Source organism: Echeneis naucrates, chromosome 9 (assembly GCF_900963305.1).
Source record: "Echeneis naucrates chromosome 9, fEcheNa1.1, whole genome shotgun sequence".
Taxonomy (NCBI): domain Eukaryota; kingdom Metazoa; phylum Chordata; class Actinopteri; order Carangiformes; family Echeneidae; genus Echeneis; species Echeneis naucrates.
Genome location: NC_042519.1, coordinates 19,096,202 through 19,111,843, shown reverse-complemented (window position 1 = coordinate 19,111,843; position 15,642 = coordinate 19,096,202). Strand labels below are relative to the sequence as shown.

The following is a 15,642-nucleotide window of genomic DNA, read 5'->3' as shown; positions in this document are numbered from 1 at the left end:
ACAAAGAGAGAGGAAGAAAGGGAAAGGGGTGAAGATGACAGCAAAGAGAATTGAATAAACGGTAACTGAATTGCACTGGAGCTGGGGCCAGTGTCATGGCATGAAAATAAATGCCACCATTCGGCAAATATATGATTCCACACTATTTCTGTTGCTCTCACAAGCAGATCTTCACATGAGCCATGAGTCACCGTGACTTTGCCTCAATGACAAAAGGACATAAATAGTTCTCCTATTGATCCACCCTCTAAACAGTTGAGTAGTACCTCATTCTTTGCTCTGAATGAATGCAAGAACATTAGAGGGAGGTTATTTTAAAATGATAGAGCATCATGTAATTTAACCAGTTAACACAGGAGCCCAATACTTCTCAACCTTTTTCAGTCATCACTGCCAGAATAATAAGGTTGGTGTTTGTGACCCCTGCTGCCCTGTATGCTGGCAGGGTAGTTGGCAGTAGTTTAGTGCTTTGTGATGTCTAAATATTTTGGCAACCATTTACACCAACCCCCACAGCAAGCGAGGATTTCTGCCATGAAGCGGTGAAATGAGACTGACTAAATTATGGTGTGTATGTGTAAGTGCAATGCTGTCCCTTGGTTTTAAATAAAATAGTGTAGCAAGCTGAAGCTGAGGGGAAATGACAGCGAAATAAAGGGACATTCAACAAGACCGAGAGAGAGACAGAGAAGGAGCGTGCAGCAAGCCATTAAGACAATTTCAACGCACCTCCTATTTCAGGGGTTGAGTGATTATTGTGTATGCTTATTCTTAAACATACTTAGCTTTGTTTGCGATGACAGTTTTTGATTTTAAAAGCCCACACCTAGATATCTACGCGCTCTGGCACTCTAAATATCCACTGAGACCTTCTGATTTACAAATTAAGAAGTGAATAAAAAATAACACATTGCTGATATTCCACATTTTTTTGGCAATGTCTAAATATCCATATTGAAGAAAGTCAGGCTAAAATGTTGGGATTTAGTTCTTATTTCACAAAATGAAAATCACATTAGTTAAGGCTCCTTGGCATCAGTGCTTTTTCGAAACTCTTCAACTGCTCCTGGGAGAACACTGACATTAAAAGCGATTGAGTGACACACAACTCAACACATAAATTTCCCCAGCCCCAGGTCCTAAACAGCTGGGAAGGAAATATTTCCAGAGCTTGAAATATCTTACCGTGAATGGCACATTGTTGACGTTCCCTACAGAGAAACAATTGTCTCCAGGGTTGACAGCCCCTGTGAGGACCTGATGGAGATTCATGATTCTTTCTTATCGTCTCCTTGTGCTCCTTCTTTATATCTCCTTTCTCACAACAGCCTCCCACTCCAGGTGAGAATTAGGGGAAGGATGTGCTCATCTTCACATATAGCCTGGAATTTCACTTCAGTGTCTCTCCAGAAGAGCTGTTCAGAAGAGATGAGAAAAATGATATAAAAAGAATGTTTGGATTTGGTAAGTACCAAGCCTGATGCCTTACCAGATAGTGACTACAATTTGAACTAGTACTCAGCAGTTGCACTGTTACCAAGGATAGCAGAAATGGTCTGTTTCTTATACATCACATCAGGTTGATTTTCAACAAACTTGCTAGTGTGCATAGGAACTGGAATGCCCGGAATAGAGAAACAAGTAATAGTAAACCTGAGGGATGGTTTTTGTGAATCATGGACAAAAAAGGTGGCAGTGAGAGAGTTGAGGCTGTACAAGTACAGTGTCACATTATCACTGGAGGGATGGGGCGCAAGTATAGCACCAGCGTCTGTGCTCTGTCCAGGTAAAAACATATTAATTCAACTGAGTATGGACAAATAGGCTTTGAAGAAATACCTGTACATATTCTATATTTGACCTTTGTGTGTAGGAAGCAAAACCTTTTACAATAGAGATGTAGAGCCCATAATCAATGGGGGGCAGGGCAGGTTTCTGTGAGCTAGGTGGCTCATAACAAACAAACACAATTTATTTTCATTAATTACAGGCAAAGCATTGTTCTTCTCCACAATGAACACAACATTTAATCATTCCCCGTGTAGGTTGCTTGGTGAGGGAAACCATCTGTAAATAACAATCATTTGAACGACAAAAGCTAATTGGAGTCAGGACTGAATAAGAAGAATCAATAAAACCTGGTTACAAATATGGGCATTTAAAATATTTCCCTTCAAATGACACATCTACTGGAATGAACCATGCCTCACAAAAATTAGATCTCAGGAGAATTATGATCAAGAATTCCTAATATTCATAAAGCTTCAAAGGGCAACAAAATATTCTTAAAGACCTGAAATATTAATTTGTTCATAGTTAAGACATGTAGATGATTTGGTTTTGTGGTAACTCTCCCTAGGTGAAGGCGCCCAGCTACAAGGATACCAAAGGCACAACAAAGGATTAAATCAGATAAAAATGAACAGCTAAAGCTTGTCAGAAGCTTGTTATCTCCTCTGTTAGTCCACCATACACAGATCATGGTGCATCGCTGTCTGACTCATGTTTTCCATGAAAGGGAGACAATGAATGAAGCTGCTGCTCTCTAAAATCACTGTGCATCACAAGTTCACAAACAACAGAGCATACCGCACCTGGAAGAATGTTCTGCGGACTGATGAGACCTGGCCGGAGTTGTTTAGGATGAACAAAAAGCATTATGTATAATGTCCCATCATCACAAAGATAAAATACAGTAGAGGTAAGCTGATGTGGGCGTATAATGTAACAGCAGTCGTACACCTGCAGAAGCTCAATATAAACTGTGTGATGCAGAAATCCTTAACATTAAAGTCGATCAACAACAGATTAACTTCAAACAAATAAAATCCGCCTTTTGGAGTTTATGTCCAGACCCTGATCAATACTGTGATACTGTGAAATTAGCCAAAGAGAGCCTTCTACACCAGACATCCTAATAATGAGGCTGTTCTGAAGCTGTCCCCAGGAAGATCGATGCACATTTCCTCCATACATCTGGGCAGGTCTGATCAGCAGGTACTGGCAGGTACAAGACAAACTCTACTGTGTGCCACTGGTTTAAGCAAATTCTGTTTGAATACAGGCAGTGCTGGTTGGCCTTTTCTTCACATTGTATCTTACAGCCAATTCCCACTTGGCAGGAAGGAAAGCAATCCACATCACATGCCTGCAAACTTTGCCGGGAGAGGGGGGGGGGTTCCTTTATTGCTCATGTATTAGCCGTTAGCAACAATGGTCGCTTATGACACTGTCATTTAAAGGCAACACCACTTAAGTGGAAAACAAACAACGGAGTGTCAAAGAGTTAGGCCTGCAAACTGAAATTAAAAAAAAAAAGGGGCATCGGTCACATTGATCTGTTTCAGTCCTGCAGGAAATTATCAGTTTCCTTACTGTGGCAACTCACGTGATAACATTTCAGTCGCCAACGCAGAGAAATACAGATGACACCACATCTGACTGACTGTTGTGTCACTCGATTAGACGAACGTGTTTCCACCGCATTGCACATGCTTCGTGTGTCCGTCTGTTTCCAACTCCTCTTATCACCGCGCTAAGTTAGCTGTCAAGTTTAGCTAGTCATCGGCAGTTTATAACAGCAACACCGTGAAAGAGACACTAACTAGCCACTCACCGTTTGCTGCTTCTTTGTAGCATGTCCTGTAGCGATAACGTCACCAGTTTGCCTCCTTTTTATTTTATTTTATTTTATTTTATTTGGTCAATGTAGCTCTCCCGAGTTAAATGTTGCGGCTTCGCTTTCCTCAATTAGCTCAGTTAGCTACCGTTAGCGCGCGCTAGCTTCCGAAGGTCTCCTGTAAAGCTAGCTAACTTATAGCGCACAATTTTGAGCCACACAGTCGCTTCTTACCGAGACGAGCCTTTATTTTACTTCCCAAAATGCTAAACGCAAGAAGGAGCCAACCCCTCCCTCAAGGTTAGCAAATAAGACGCTTCCAAACAGCCTTTTCCTTGTGTTGGAGATGTGTCATGATTATGACTGTTTCGCTGCAATGCATCATGGTCCTTGTAGTTGCGTTTTGACAACTGATCGGCAGGACTTGCATTTGAACTGACTTCTGGATTTCTGAAGTTCACAGCGATTGAAGAAGTATTTGGGATATTTTATTTTAGTAAAAGTAACAGCATTATGCTGAGAAGTCTCAGAAAGTTAAACAATTCAAAAATCTGAAAACTAAATGTCAGTGAGTTAAAATACACAGTATTTGACCTCAACGAGTTTTTTTAAAATAAGTTATATTTTAAAGTATCAGGTGATTATCAGTTATTGCTGCACTTATAAGGTTACATTACAAGGTCTGAAATTTTGTAATATAATTTTTATGATCTCTTTTTTGTGATTATTATTATTATTATTATTTTTCTTTTTAACCACTTTGTATTTTCTTTTTCACCAGAGACCTGGCCAAGACTGAAGAATTACAACTGTCACACACGACAACACCAGGCACAGAGTTAAACAGTACTAAACACCGAATTGCAACGTACACAGGTATATATATATCTAAGTATAGTAATCTAAAAAAATAAAAAAAGTTAATTTTTAGAAAGCTTAATTAAACTAAAAAAGAGCTAAATACTGGTGCAATCATTCACCATAGAATTTAAAACACAGTTCTTTTATTTAATTTCCTTCTACAAACTACTTTCTTTCCCCTCTCTGTCCAATATTTATATTTTTAGATACTTTGTAAAAATTTGTTACTTTTTGTAACCATACCCAAATGTTTTCTGAAAGGGTTAATCTTCAGCTATTTATCTGAATCTGGGTTTCTTTTTTGGGATGCCAAATTACACATCTGTATTTTGTAAATTTTATGTCATAATCTTTCATAAAATTATGGACAGTGGTTGAATTCCTCGCATTAAGCCTAAGAAACCACAGGGTGTCACTGTTGCTCAATCTTCAGCAGTGTCCTTTGACCAGTTTGTCCTCCAGTATTACTGATACGAGCCAAACATAGTCCCAAACACTGAGAAAGGCAAAAGTTTTAAAACACCCAATTTAATCGGCCACGGAATAATCTTAAAAATTGTTATAATCACTAGCTTTAGGAAAATAAGGTAATTAAAATAAAAAACTTAACTGAACTGAGCAATTGTTTAAGAAATCTGCTCATTTGATTTCAGATTTCCTTGTAGAAGCCTTGTAAATTTATGCTAAGCAATTTCAAGAGTCGCCCAAATTTATGTTTGATCAAACCTTGCTTGTACCTGAGAGTGCAATAAGCAGCTTGGCCAGACTGCTCAGACCAGAAGGTTTAGAAAACCTGTATTACCTTTAAGTTAGCCACATAATTCAATGTCTCTGTGTTTCTAAAATTACAGCATAAACATAATGAAATAATAATTGTAGATTTTAAAAACATGTTTAGTGAGCAGCTGGCTTTGTCATTTCTACTTGCAATGTATTTCCAAACATTCTGTTAGGAGGAGAAGTGCTGCTGAGTGGGGACTTGAAATGAGGATAGGGGTTTGGAGGCTTGAAACTCATAAAAGCATGAAGCATAAATGGGACAGACACTCTCCATGAATAATTAAAATGGCTGACATGTCAGTAACATTAGGGAAAGTTGACAACATTTATTGTCATGACAGTTAGATGGTGGTGATGACGAAATTGTTGACTTCTCTGTCATGAAGTAGGTCATAAAATTATTAAAGATGTAGCAGCATAATTCAACTGCGCTAAATATTACATTGCATTTAATTTTTTAACACACACATACACACACACATTGGCATGACCACTGTGTCACTGCCGGGTCAATTTAATCAGTAAATATATGTATTATTTTGTATAATTGGTTTTCTAAAAGTTAGATGAGGTTGTTCAATTATTAGCTCTGTGAGTAACTCTTTTCAAAAATAAATTGTAAATTCACAGCAAATGGCCATGAAATGTTAGCACTGTTCACGTGTCTGTATCTGTGTATGAGGATCAACACAACCCATGCAGTGGTTGCTGCTGAAGTTTGTATTTTCCATGAAACACTACTACATGATGATGTCGACTAAGAGTAGTCAATACATTTTTTGCACAGTATGTAGTATCTTTAATTTTTTTCTCTCATTCTTCATTTTATATTGTAGATAAAATACAAGTTGTCCAAATACATACGTGTTTTTTCTGTTTCGGTGACACAATTGTCCTGCATGAAATCAATAGCGTTGATTCTTGAATGGAAAATTTTCATTTGTATGCTTTATTATTATTATTATCATTATTGATTTTTAATGAGAGAAGAAAGCTGCATAAAGAAGAAATTTACTAGTGAACGATTTCTTAAATTATATTTTTTTACACAGTAACCCTGAGACACAAGAGGGCAGTGTTGAAACACAAAAGAACATTTTTTAGAAAAATAAATAAATAAATAAATAACCCAACTCTGGTGGCATGGCTGTCCTAACTGTCAAGGCACTGCAATTTAACCTCATCCTTTTAACTCACACTTGGCTGCTGCATAATCCCATGTGAAATAGGCACCACATTTTAAATGCAAAGTACAGGCTGGTTAAAAAAACACCCCAAACCTCAGGCCTGCTCAGTTTGAACAATCGTGTAAAATTTATTTTTAAATTACACCCACATTAATCTTGATTATAAAGTTTGGGGCTCACTCCAGATAACATGAACTGAGCCCCAGCTGCTTTGGAAGGTTGAATCAGTCCCTCCTTATGCATAATCCATGAGTTTTTATTTTTCCCTTGAAATGTGAGTTGTCTCTTTGAAGTGCTTTGTGGTATTATTATACTGTGGTTTGACGAGTAATAATGTTGATGTCTTGTATGAGCTATAATTACTGGATCTGGAGGTAGGAGGGCAATGCCAAAATGGGCTTGAAGTTACAGTGTGGCCACACTTTGATGTTTCATGGGTGTGGGGAGCGAGGAGAGGCAGCTTTTCCACAGGATGAAATACCCCCAAGTTGCTGAACTTTAATAGACAGGGACATTAGTAACCAACCATAATGATGCATAATGGCAAATAAAACAACTACTCTTTTGAAGAGACTAACCATTTTGCATTTGGCTTCAGTAATCATAAAACGATAAATAGTTTAATCTCTGGGTGATTATGTGTATCCTTGAAACACTTGTCAAATGATAAGCTTTTATTTTGATGTGTTAAATGTGTGCTAAACTACGCTGAGATGGATAATGGTCTTTGTTTGCACTCAGTAAACCGAACCAGCTGCACTGCGCTGCATGATAATATTGTTTTTGTTGGTGCCATCTCTGGCAGTCTTTCTGTGTTTGTAATCCACCAGCTCTTCCTCTTCTGTCCAATAATTTCAACACTGTCCTTCATTTTTGTGTAATGCAGTGACCTGAGTGAAAGCGTCCTTGGCTGTGATTGTTGTCGAGTCAACTTGGGTTGTGTTTATGTGCGGTTGCGTGTGTGTGTGTGTGTGAGTATGGCCTGCATAAATCAGCACGTATCCATCTGGGTGTGCACATGCGAACACGTGTGCATCACTTCATGGGGTGTCAGTGAGTGTATTTTCTGTGTGTTTGTGTTGCTCTTGAGTACAGTCTCATCCTGCATAGGTGATGAGTAAACGATGGGAACAGACATTAGTGTTAGAGGAAGACGGGTTAGCAGGCAGGCAGCAGGATATCCTACCACGTTAGGACTTCTGCTGCTCCCACTTCCTTCATCTCTTCCCAGCAGCTGGATCCAGGAAGAGGTCAGGAGGGGTCAAGCGGACTCCTCCCTCTGGCATTATCCTTCCATCACCTGCCGTTCTGTCTGTGCTGACGACAGAACTTTCTCTTCTCTCCTCACCCTTTACTCTTGACACCAGATTCAGCTCTTTATGGCCCTGACGTCTTTCCTTTTTTCTCACTGTGTGACATTGCCTTTATGATTTTCACATCTTTTTTTCCCTCCATCTGTTCCCCAGTCCTCTTTCTTTTCTTTGGGTTTTATTTGTCTCTTTTTGCTCTTTTGATAGGCTTGCATCACTCTGAATTTCCCTCTGTCATTTTCTTGCAAAGATTCAGAGAACTCCGGGGTACCTCTGTCTGAGACCTTTTTCTGAATCTGCAGCTGATCTTTAGATTGCAAAAGAAACACTACCACAGTGCTACTTTCACAGACAGACTGGAGACTGAACTGAATTATCTCTGAGGAGTCTCTGTGGTGAGTTTTTAGCAAAAGAGAAGAGGACCAGCTGTGTACTGTGAGCCTGAGAGTGCAGCCTAATGTGTGTCAAAAATCCAGCTGAAATCTGGGGCAAGTGGTAATGCAAAATAGATGTTATATCATCATAAATATTCCATGACACCAACAATGCAATGTACTGTAGTAGAATAATGGGTGAGTTTGGTTATTGACTAAACTTAGCAACAGAGGTGATTTTAATGTGCCTATGTTTTGTGTCACACAAAAAAAAGTGCCACAAAAAAGACAGCCGTCTCAAAATGTCTTCAACATTTTAACATTTTAACATGGTGGCTAAATATTTTAGAAAAAGTTAAAGTATTGGTTGGTAGCCACTAATTTCCATCTTATCGGTTTTGAAATTCAGAAAGATGTTTTGAGAAGGAGGATTCTCAGCAGTTCACACCTATTTGAGCTGTATTTTCATAGACATGTTTTGACTTCCTTTGAACTCAGGTCTCTTTATTATCGTATGATCTGGCATGATTCTTTGTCTGGCTGCCTTCTCCTGTTAGAGGAAATGTGGAGTAAAGTTGCTTAATGAGGAGACAAGAATATTTTTACATGATTTCAGCAGAGATCACAGAGCAGACGTCCAGAAAACATCTCTTTCAAACAAAACACATCTGATTACAAATTAGATACAGTTTAGAAAGACAGTGAAAAACACTTAACACAAGAATCTTTTCGGTGTCCACTTGTAGAAAATGTGACTTGCACATGTAAAAAATTCTGACAAAATTGAATACATGTGAAGATGCTTCAGTTGATAGTGTGACAGCTAAGAAATGATCTTTTAGTCGTAATGTACAATCCAGAATTTAGTGGATTTAACACATTGTTGAGCTGTGGCTGTTGAATATACCTATAATAGATTTGGTTGGGTCATTATCCTCCATGATATCTGGTTATTACCCATGTCTGATTTATGGTGCTTCTGTCGACCGTCACCCACGGTGACCTACATTCACTTTCATCTCACCCATCAATCATTTAGCAGTTCAAAGCCAAGGTTTCGTCTGTGGAGGAATGCAGAGGGTTTGATCATAATGACATTTGTTCCCCAGTGACAGCGTCAAAAAAGGTGTCCACTATGTCTCTAAATGTGCTTTCTCTGCATCACTGTGGCACGAACTACAATATACATCTAAATACAAACACATCCGGAGATAATAAACCGGGACCAGATTGTTTTGCCACTCATCTTCAGAGAGTGAAGTCATCCAGCTGTTTCAAAGCCTGCTGTAAATCCAAATACCATATTTTTCAAGGTCACTTTGAACTAATTCTTTCCCCTGCAACTGTTATGTGCACCCCCAGCCATTCACCCCAAACTGATGACAAACGACCACAATTCAACAAAAACAACTTCTGAATCTCCCAGAAAATAGAAATGAATCCAACAGCAATGATACCAGCAATACCAGATCGGGCAGCTGAAAGCACGCCACTCGCCCTAAAAAAACACTATTTACACACAACGAGACACAAAGAGAAAGTCACACGGACATGCAGATACAGTGTGCATGAGAGAGAAAGGGAGAAAAATGCCCCTTACTGAAAAACAGATGAGTGCTATGGGTATGTAGGCAGAGGCTGGATAACTTATTCAGCAGGGACTGTGTGTGCATGCCATTAAATCAGATGCTATACTCACATCCAGCCACCCAGGTGGAGTTAAAGCCTGAGCTAGGGAGAGGGTCGGGTCTGGTTCTGGAATTGCATGAGGATCAACTGGCAGGGATGAAGATGGGAATAATAATATGCCATGTCAGGGGAACATCTGCTTCCACTTTGTATGCCATCAGACTTTCTGTGAATAATACTGCTATGCACTATAATTTCCTCATAAAATCAATTTAGCTAAATACCTGATATACATTCACAGGTGCAACAATGTGCACTGTACCTCTTTGGTGTGTACACAAATAACTTGCTTGCTCAGGTCGACAAAGCAAGGAGACAAAGGTCAGTTTTGGTTTCTTGCAAACGTGTGATATCCTGAAAAAGCAGCCTTCTCAAATACTCCCTCAAAAATCTCTTAATCACCCCAAATCAATGTATCATATTGCTTCATTTATGTAACCCCACCATAGATTTTTCCTGCATCTACCATTGTGGGAAAATGGATGATAATTTGACTTATCCTTTCTTTTTCTGAAAAGTCAAATCAGTTTTTGCAGAACCTGCATCCTCTAAAGCTGCATCTTTACTGACATTGATCCTGATAAAGGGATACGACTTTGTCTTATTTGTACTTTCCATAGTGTGTCTGGCCTGCAGCTGGCCTGGATCTGTGGTAGGTGGTGAGAACAGTGCTTGTAGGTGCATGGCACCCTGTTAAAGAAGCAATTTAACACTTGACTTATCAGCATAAAAAGTAACTGTCACATTTCCATGCATACAACTTCAAGTTATATATCCTTATATATGTATGTATATCGCTATATGTCATTGACTTCAAAGAGCGCAGGGATACACAGATTATTTGCCAGAATTGCAGTTTACTTGTAATAATTTGCGTTGGTGCATCAGCTCCCCCAGGGAGTAACAAATAGCAAGAATACAGAGAAGTTCACACTATTGGAACTGTGAAATCAAAATGAGAATATTTCATCATTTTGTCATAAATTTTTGTGTTGCCATCAACTCCAACTGCAACAATCAAAATATCTTTTCTCTATTCACAATGTGCACACTTCATAGTTTAGGGAGTATGATTATCATCCCCATATCCTATACAGCCATTAACTGACTAAAATTTCTTAGGTGATGTGATGACACCTGACATTGCCAAAGAGGACCATGGGATCTTGCCTAAATTAAAAAAAAAAAAAAAAAAAAAAGGTAAGGCCTCTTAAATTTAGGATATTTTATCTTAGATAAGTGAAAATAAATATGTCAGTGCTGCTGTTCGCTCTTGCTATGACCTATTTTGTTCACCTGGACTCTGTGTGATATTCCCTGTGCACCTTACAGCTCCATTTGCAACTGACGTCAACTACCTTTCTGTGTGTCTCTTTCAGACCTCATCAGCAGCATGACGTCCATTTGTGGGGTAGATGAGAGGGGAAGGGAGGACCCCCACTCTCTCTCTCACACATAAACACACACCCTCTCACGCACTCACAGACACATGCACAATGAGCCCATTCTGAAATTCTACAGACTATGCTCTCTAACTGTCACTCCTAGTTACAGACCTATCATGCAGAAATGCTGACTTATTCATGGCTTTCATGCAAACCTGGATGCACAGAGGAAACTGAAGCTGGCTAAGGCGAGGCCTAGTGGGCTGGTGTGAGTGTGAGTGTGAGTGTGCATTGTCTTACACTACTTACTTGCTTACTGTACCTTACTCAGCCATGCTTGACATCATTTAGACATTACAAGCACGCACACATACACACATACATATCTTGGATATGTAGCATATGCTGACATAGATGCATCAGCATATGCTGATCAGAGTCAATTTCTAATAAGGCTTTTAATATTTTGGCAGCCGTGGACGACATATTGATTACGGGATAGAAATACAATTTTTGCAGTAAGTGCCAATGCAATTTCACCCAGCATTATATGATCGTAAATTAGTATTAGAGCAAATTCAGAGACGGCTTACAGGCAACTGCATCTCTGTTGGTTCTAAAATGCCATTGACATATTTGACTAAATGCATATTGTCAAATAAAGCAAGGACATCGTTAACAATAATTAATAACATCATTAATAACGTTTAAGAACATTCTTGTCATTGTTTTAAGCTGACATTTGTGATAAGTAGTTTGTGTTTATGTGGCTGCCTGGATGTGCTTATGGGCAATAAATCATCTCTGAATATGAATCCTTACCTTTTGCTTACAGCAAATATGTCACAGGTAGTGCTAATGGAGTTCAAAAAAAGATTTTGTCAAATAGAATTTTCCTGGAGACCAATTAAAAGGATGTAAAGTGCTAACATTTCCTTGTCAGCCGGATGGTGCTTCCTGTGACAGTGAGTAATTCTTACTTCCTGTGATACTTACTGATGTCTACTAATTATCATAATACATCACAATCAAAGCTTTGTGTGTATATAAATATATATTTTTATGTGTATATGATCAGACGGTATCAGTGAGAGGGCAGGAGATCATAATTGAAGGAATTCAACTACCAGGCAACACAGCAGATGTTGCTACAAGTACCCTGGGAATCTGCACGCAAATGAAAAGATCCTGCAAGGAAATCAGCCACAGCCGAACAGCTACACGTCAGCTGAAAGGGAAGAACAAAGTCTGAGCTATCAACACCTACACCCTGTCGGGCCATCACTTACTCCACTGGGATAATAAACTGGCCAAAGGAAGTACGTACTACTACCAAGAAGAGGGACCTCCTCACAGCACATGGAGAGTTTCGCGCCAGGCCTGGTACCTTGACAGTGTACAATGAAAGGAGGGAAGGAGCCAAAGGAAGCACAGGATTAGTTAGCATCACAGCCACTACTGAGGATGAATAAATAAAGATACATGAGTAAATCAGGACGATTGCCCCATGTGATGAACCTCAGGCAGGAAAAAGCTTCATGATGGAAGGAAAAGCAGTAGGAGTGATTATGGGTGGACGCACTCCTCCCCTTCACATACCACCGGCAGATAGAAGAAGTGGCTGATATCGAAATATCCTACCAGCAGCTTGAAAAAGCTGGACTGAAAGACAGCGCAGGGGTGCTTATCAGCACAAGAGCAGGCTCTGAGCCAAAGGTCAGAGGAGGCTGGGGTGTACCACACCACACAGGGTTCCAGTTCCAGGCTCTGCAGAGATGCCTGTGAGACAATCCAGCACATAGCAGCAAGGTGTACGATGCTAGCAAGCGCGAAGTGGAACACCATAACTAAGTGGTTGATCATAGCCTACAGAAATATCTGTGCTGAGTATGGGCTGGAGGTTTCCAAAGTCACGATAGGATGAACCTCTGAGGATGGTTGAGAACGACTGAGCAAAATTACACAGAAGAATATGGAATCTGCCAACAGAACCTTTTTGTATTTTTCTGACGCCTTTACTGGCTGGATGACTGTATAACTGAATAATTGCTATAACTTTTTCCAACTAATATCATGGTTCTATGATGTAGCTGTTGAAATCTTTTTCTTTGGTCACTGCTGTAGAAGAATTCTTTCCAACTGTGGCCCATGTTGATGAAGAGTCGCATTCTGTTTAAAGACATTAAATTACTTCAACTTTGCATTGCTAAATCAACCTCTGATTGAAACAGGTTCAAGGTTTTTCAAGCCTTCGCACCTTACATGCAGTATGGACACTTGTGTTGGCTGTCGAGCAAAGTACATTTTATTTTTCCACAGCCTACTCTATCCCAATTATCTTCTTGTCTTCTCCGTGCTGCTGTGCGCTGTTGTAAGTTCTGCTCATCCTGTGGTGAATGTGCATTATATTGTTCATTGTCATCATTATTATCATCCGTTTCCACAGATTTTTGAACCCACAGCAGTCATGCAGTCAACATTTTCCCGCATTTCAATTCTCGCCCACTTCCGCTGAAATGCCAGATGATTCGAGCGATGGCTGCAGTCCGTCTGGTGTCCATTGCTTCCTGTGCAAGACTCAGATTGTCCAGACTGTTTCTCCTGCTGGTGGCACAACAGAGAAGGTGACATCAACGCAGACTGTACACTAGGATAACCTTAACTGTCCCCTGTCGACTTTATGTAGTCTGCAGAGACCTTTTCTCCCTGACCACACCCAGACATCACTCAGGCTGCCCGATCACATCCACGCTTTGGTAGCTACTTAGCAGCTACATCATCAAAGCTCAAACTGCTGGCTCACTTCCATGACCTAGCAAAGTATTGCCATCTATGTTAGTCTTCTCAACTAATGGATTTCCCACCATCATTAGTGCAGTAAAGGCATAGTTAGGAATCCTCAAGCCTTACAGCAACACAGCTACCCTCCATATTAAGCTATTTTCCATGTTTACATAATAATGATTAATGTACAGCCATTTTGAGGCTTTAGCTGAGGACAAAAAGCCTTTTTTTGTTAAGTAAAAGTCTGTAATGGAGTAAAATGACCTGGAAATATCTCTGTGTCAGCCCCGATAAGCTGTTCAATTACTATAAATGATAAGGAGTGGATCTTCATTGCTTGTTATCTGATCTCCTCTTGCAGAGTACAGACCGGACCTTCATTTTTGAGAAAGAAAAGGCAAGGAGAAGACAGGACAAAACCCCAATTCCTTGACGCAGCAACATTAACAATGACCCATGATTGTAGTTTCACCTTAGCAGACCTTTCAAATGTAGAAACAAAGCAAGTTGCTTTATATTTGTGATGCAATCCCGAACTTGGAAATGGAAATTCTTGTCTGATTGGTTGAGATCCACATGTATAATTAAATGGGATTACAGTTAGTTTTTTGCTGTAGTTATTTTGTCTGTCTGGTTTTGATCTCATCTTTTAAACTTGTCCAGATTTCTAATTAACAATCTTATTATAACAATAAACTATAGGCCTACATAAATAAAGGAATAAACGTATCAAAATTGGGGCATTGAGAGAAAATCTGATCAAGTGTGAGTCCTTGGTCTTTCTGTTTGTGTTGGGGTGGGTCCTTGGTGGGTTTGGGAACCATCGCTGTATATTACATTCTTGGGGGGAAGTTTTATTAATATCGTCATTGTCATTTAAATTCCAACTGCTGACCTTATTATCCATGCAGATTTTTACTTTTACATAACTGTACCCGTGCTAAATGAATCATCTAGCACAGGGATGTTACTTCTACTTCCATAAAGTCTTTTGGTTTCTCTTCCTTCAGCTGGAAATGCTGCAAACTCATAATACAGAGCTCTGAGCCTGAACAATAAGTCCAAAAAACCCACAGCATTACTTTCAAGCCTGTAGCTGTTTACCAATGTTAGACTAAATCCTTGTAATCCCCGCTTTCCTGTCTGTTTTCAGCATGATCCATAGGCGAACATCAATTGTGAGGAGACAGAAACAGCAGAATCTATCCAGGAATCCATGCCATGAATGCAGATACAGCTGTTTCTCTTCCATATGGAAAGGTTTAAAACTCAGCAGTGTGTTGGCCACAAATTTGAAATGTAACTACATGTTTACTCTTTCCCACTTTACATCCTTTGGGGACAATAAACAGGCTGCAATGCAAATTAAAGCACTAAGACGAGGGGCGGCAGACAGATTCACTGACTGGCCGACCACAGCGAAATGGCAGTTACTGGAGAAAATAGGCCTTATTCTGTTTCTCAGCTATCTGTATGATCCACAGGTGAGGAACAGCCATTAGCACTCTGGCAGCAGTAGCAGTGGTGGTTTAAACAAATAATGTTTCCTCAGATGTCCAGCAAAAAAAAAACATGCAGCTCAGCAACTCTCAAATAGAAAACCCCAATGCTTTTCATCATATTATGGTATGAAGGTGCAAACAGCTTGAGCAC

General features: G+C 39.6%; 1 protein-coding gene across 1 annotated transcript in view; it reads right to left on the bottom strand.

Moving 5' to 3' along the window:
- Positions 1-3,964, bottom strand: part of dmxl1 (Dmx like 1) — a 47,257-nt gene extending 43,293 nt beyond the window's left edge. Inside the window, exons 1-2 of the mRNA XM_029509781.1 lie at positions 3,617-3,964; positions 1,186-1,415 (exon numbers count right to left, since the gene is read on the bottom strand). Coding sequence (XP_029365641.1) covers positions 1,186-1,272 — 87 coding nt within the window. The 5' untranslated portion in view covers positions 1,273-1,415; positions 3,617-3,964. The remainder of the gene's footprint in view (positions 1-1,185; positions 1,416-3,616) is intronic.
- Positions 3,965-15,642: the final 11,678 nt, after the last annotated feature.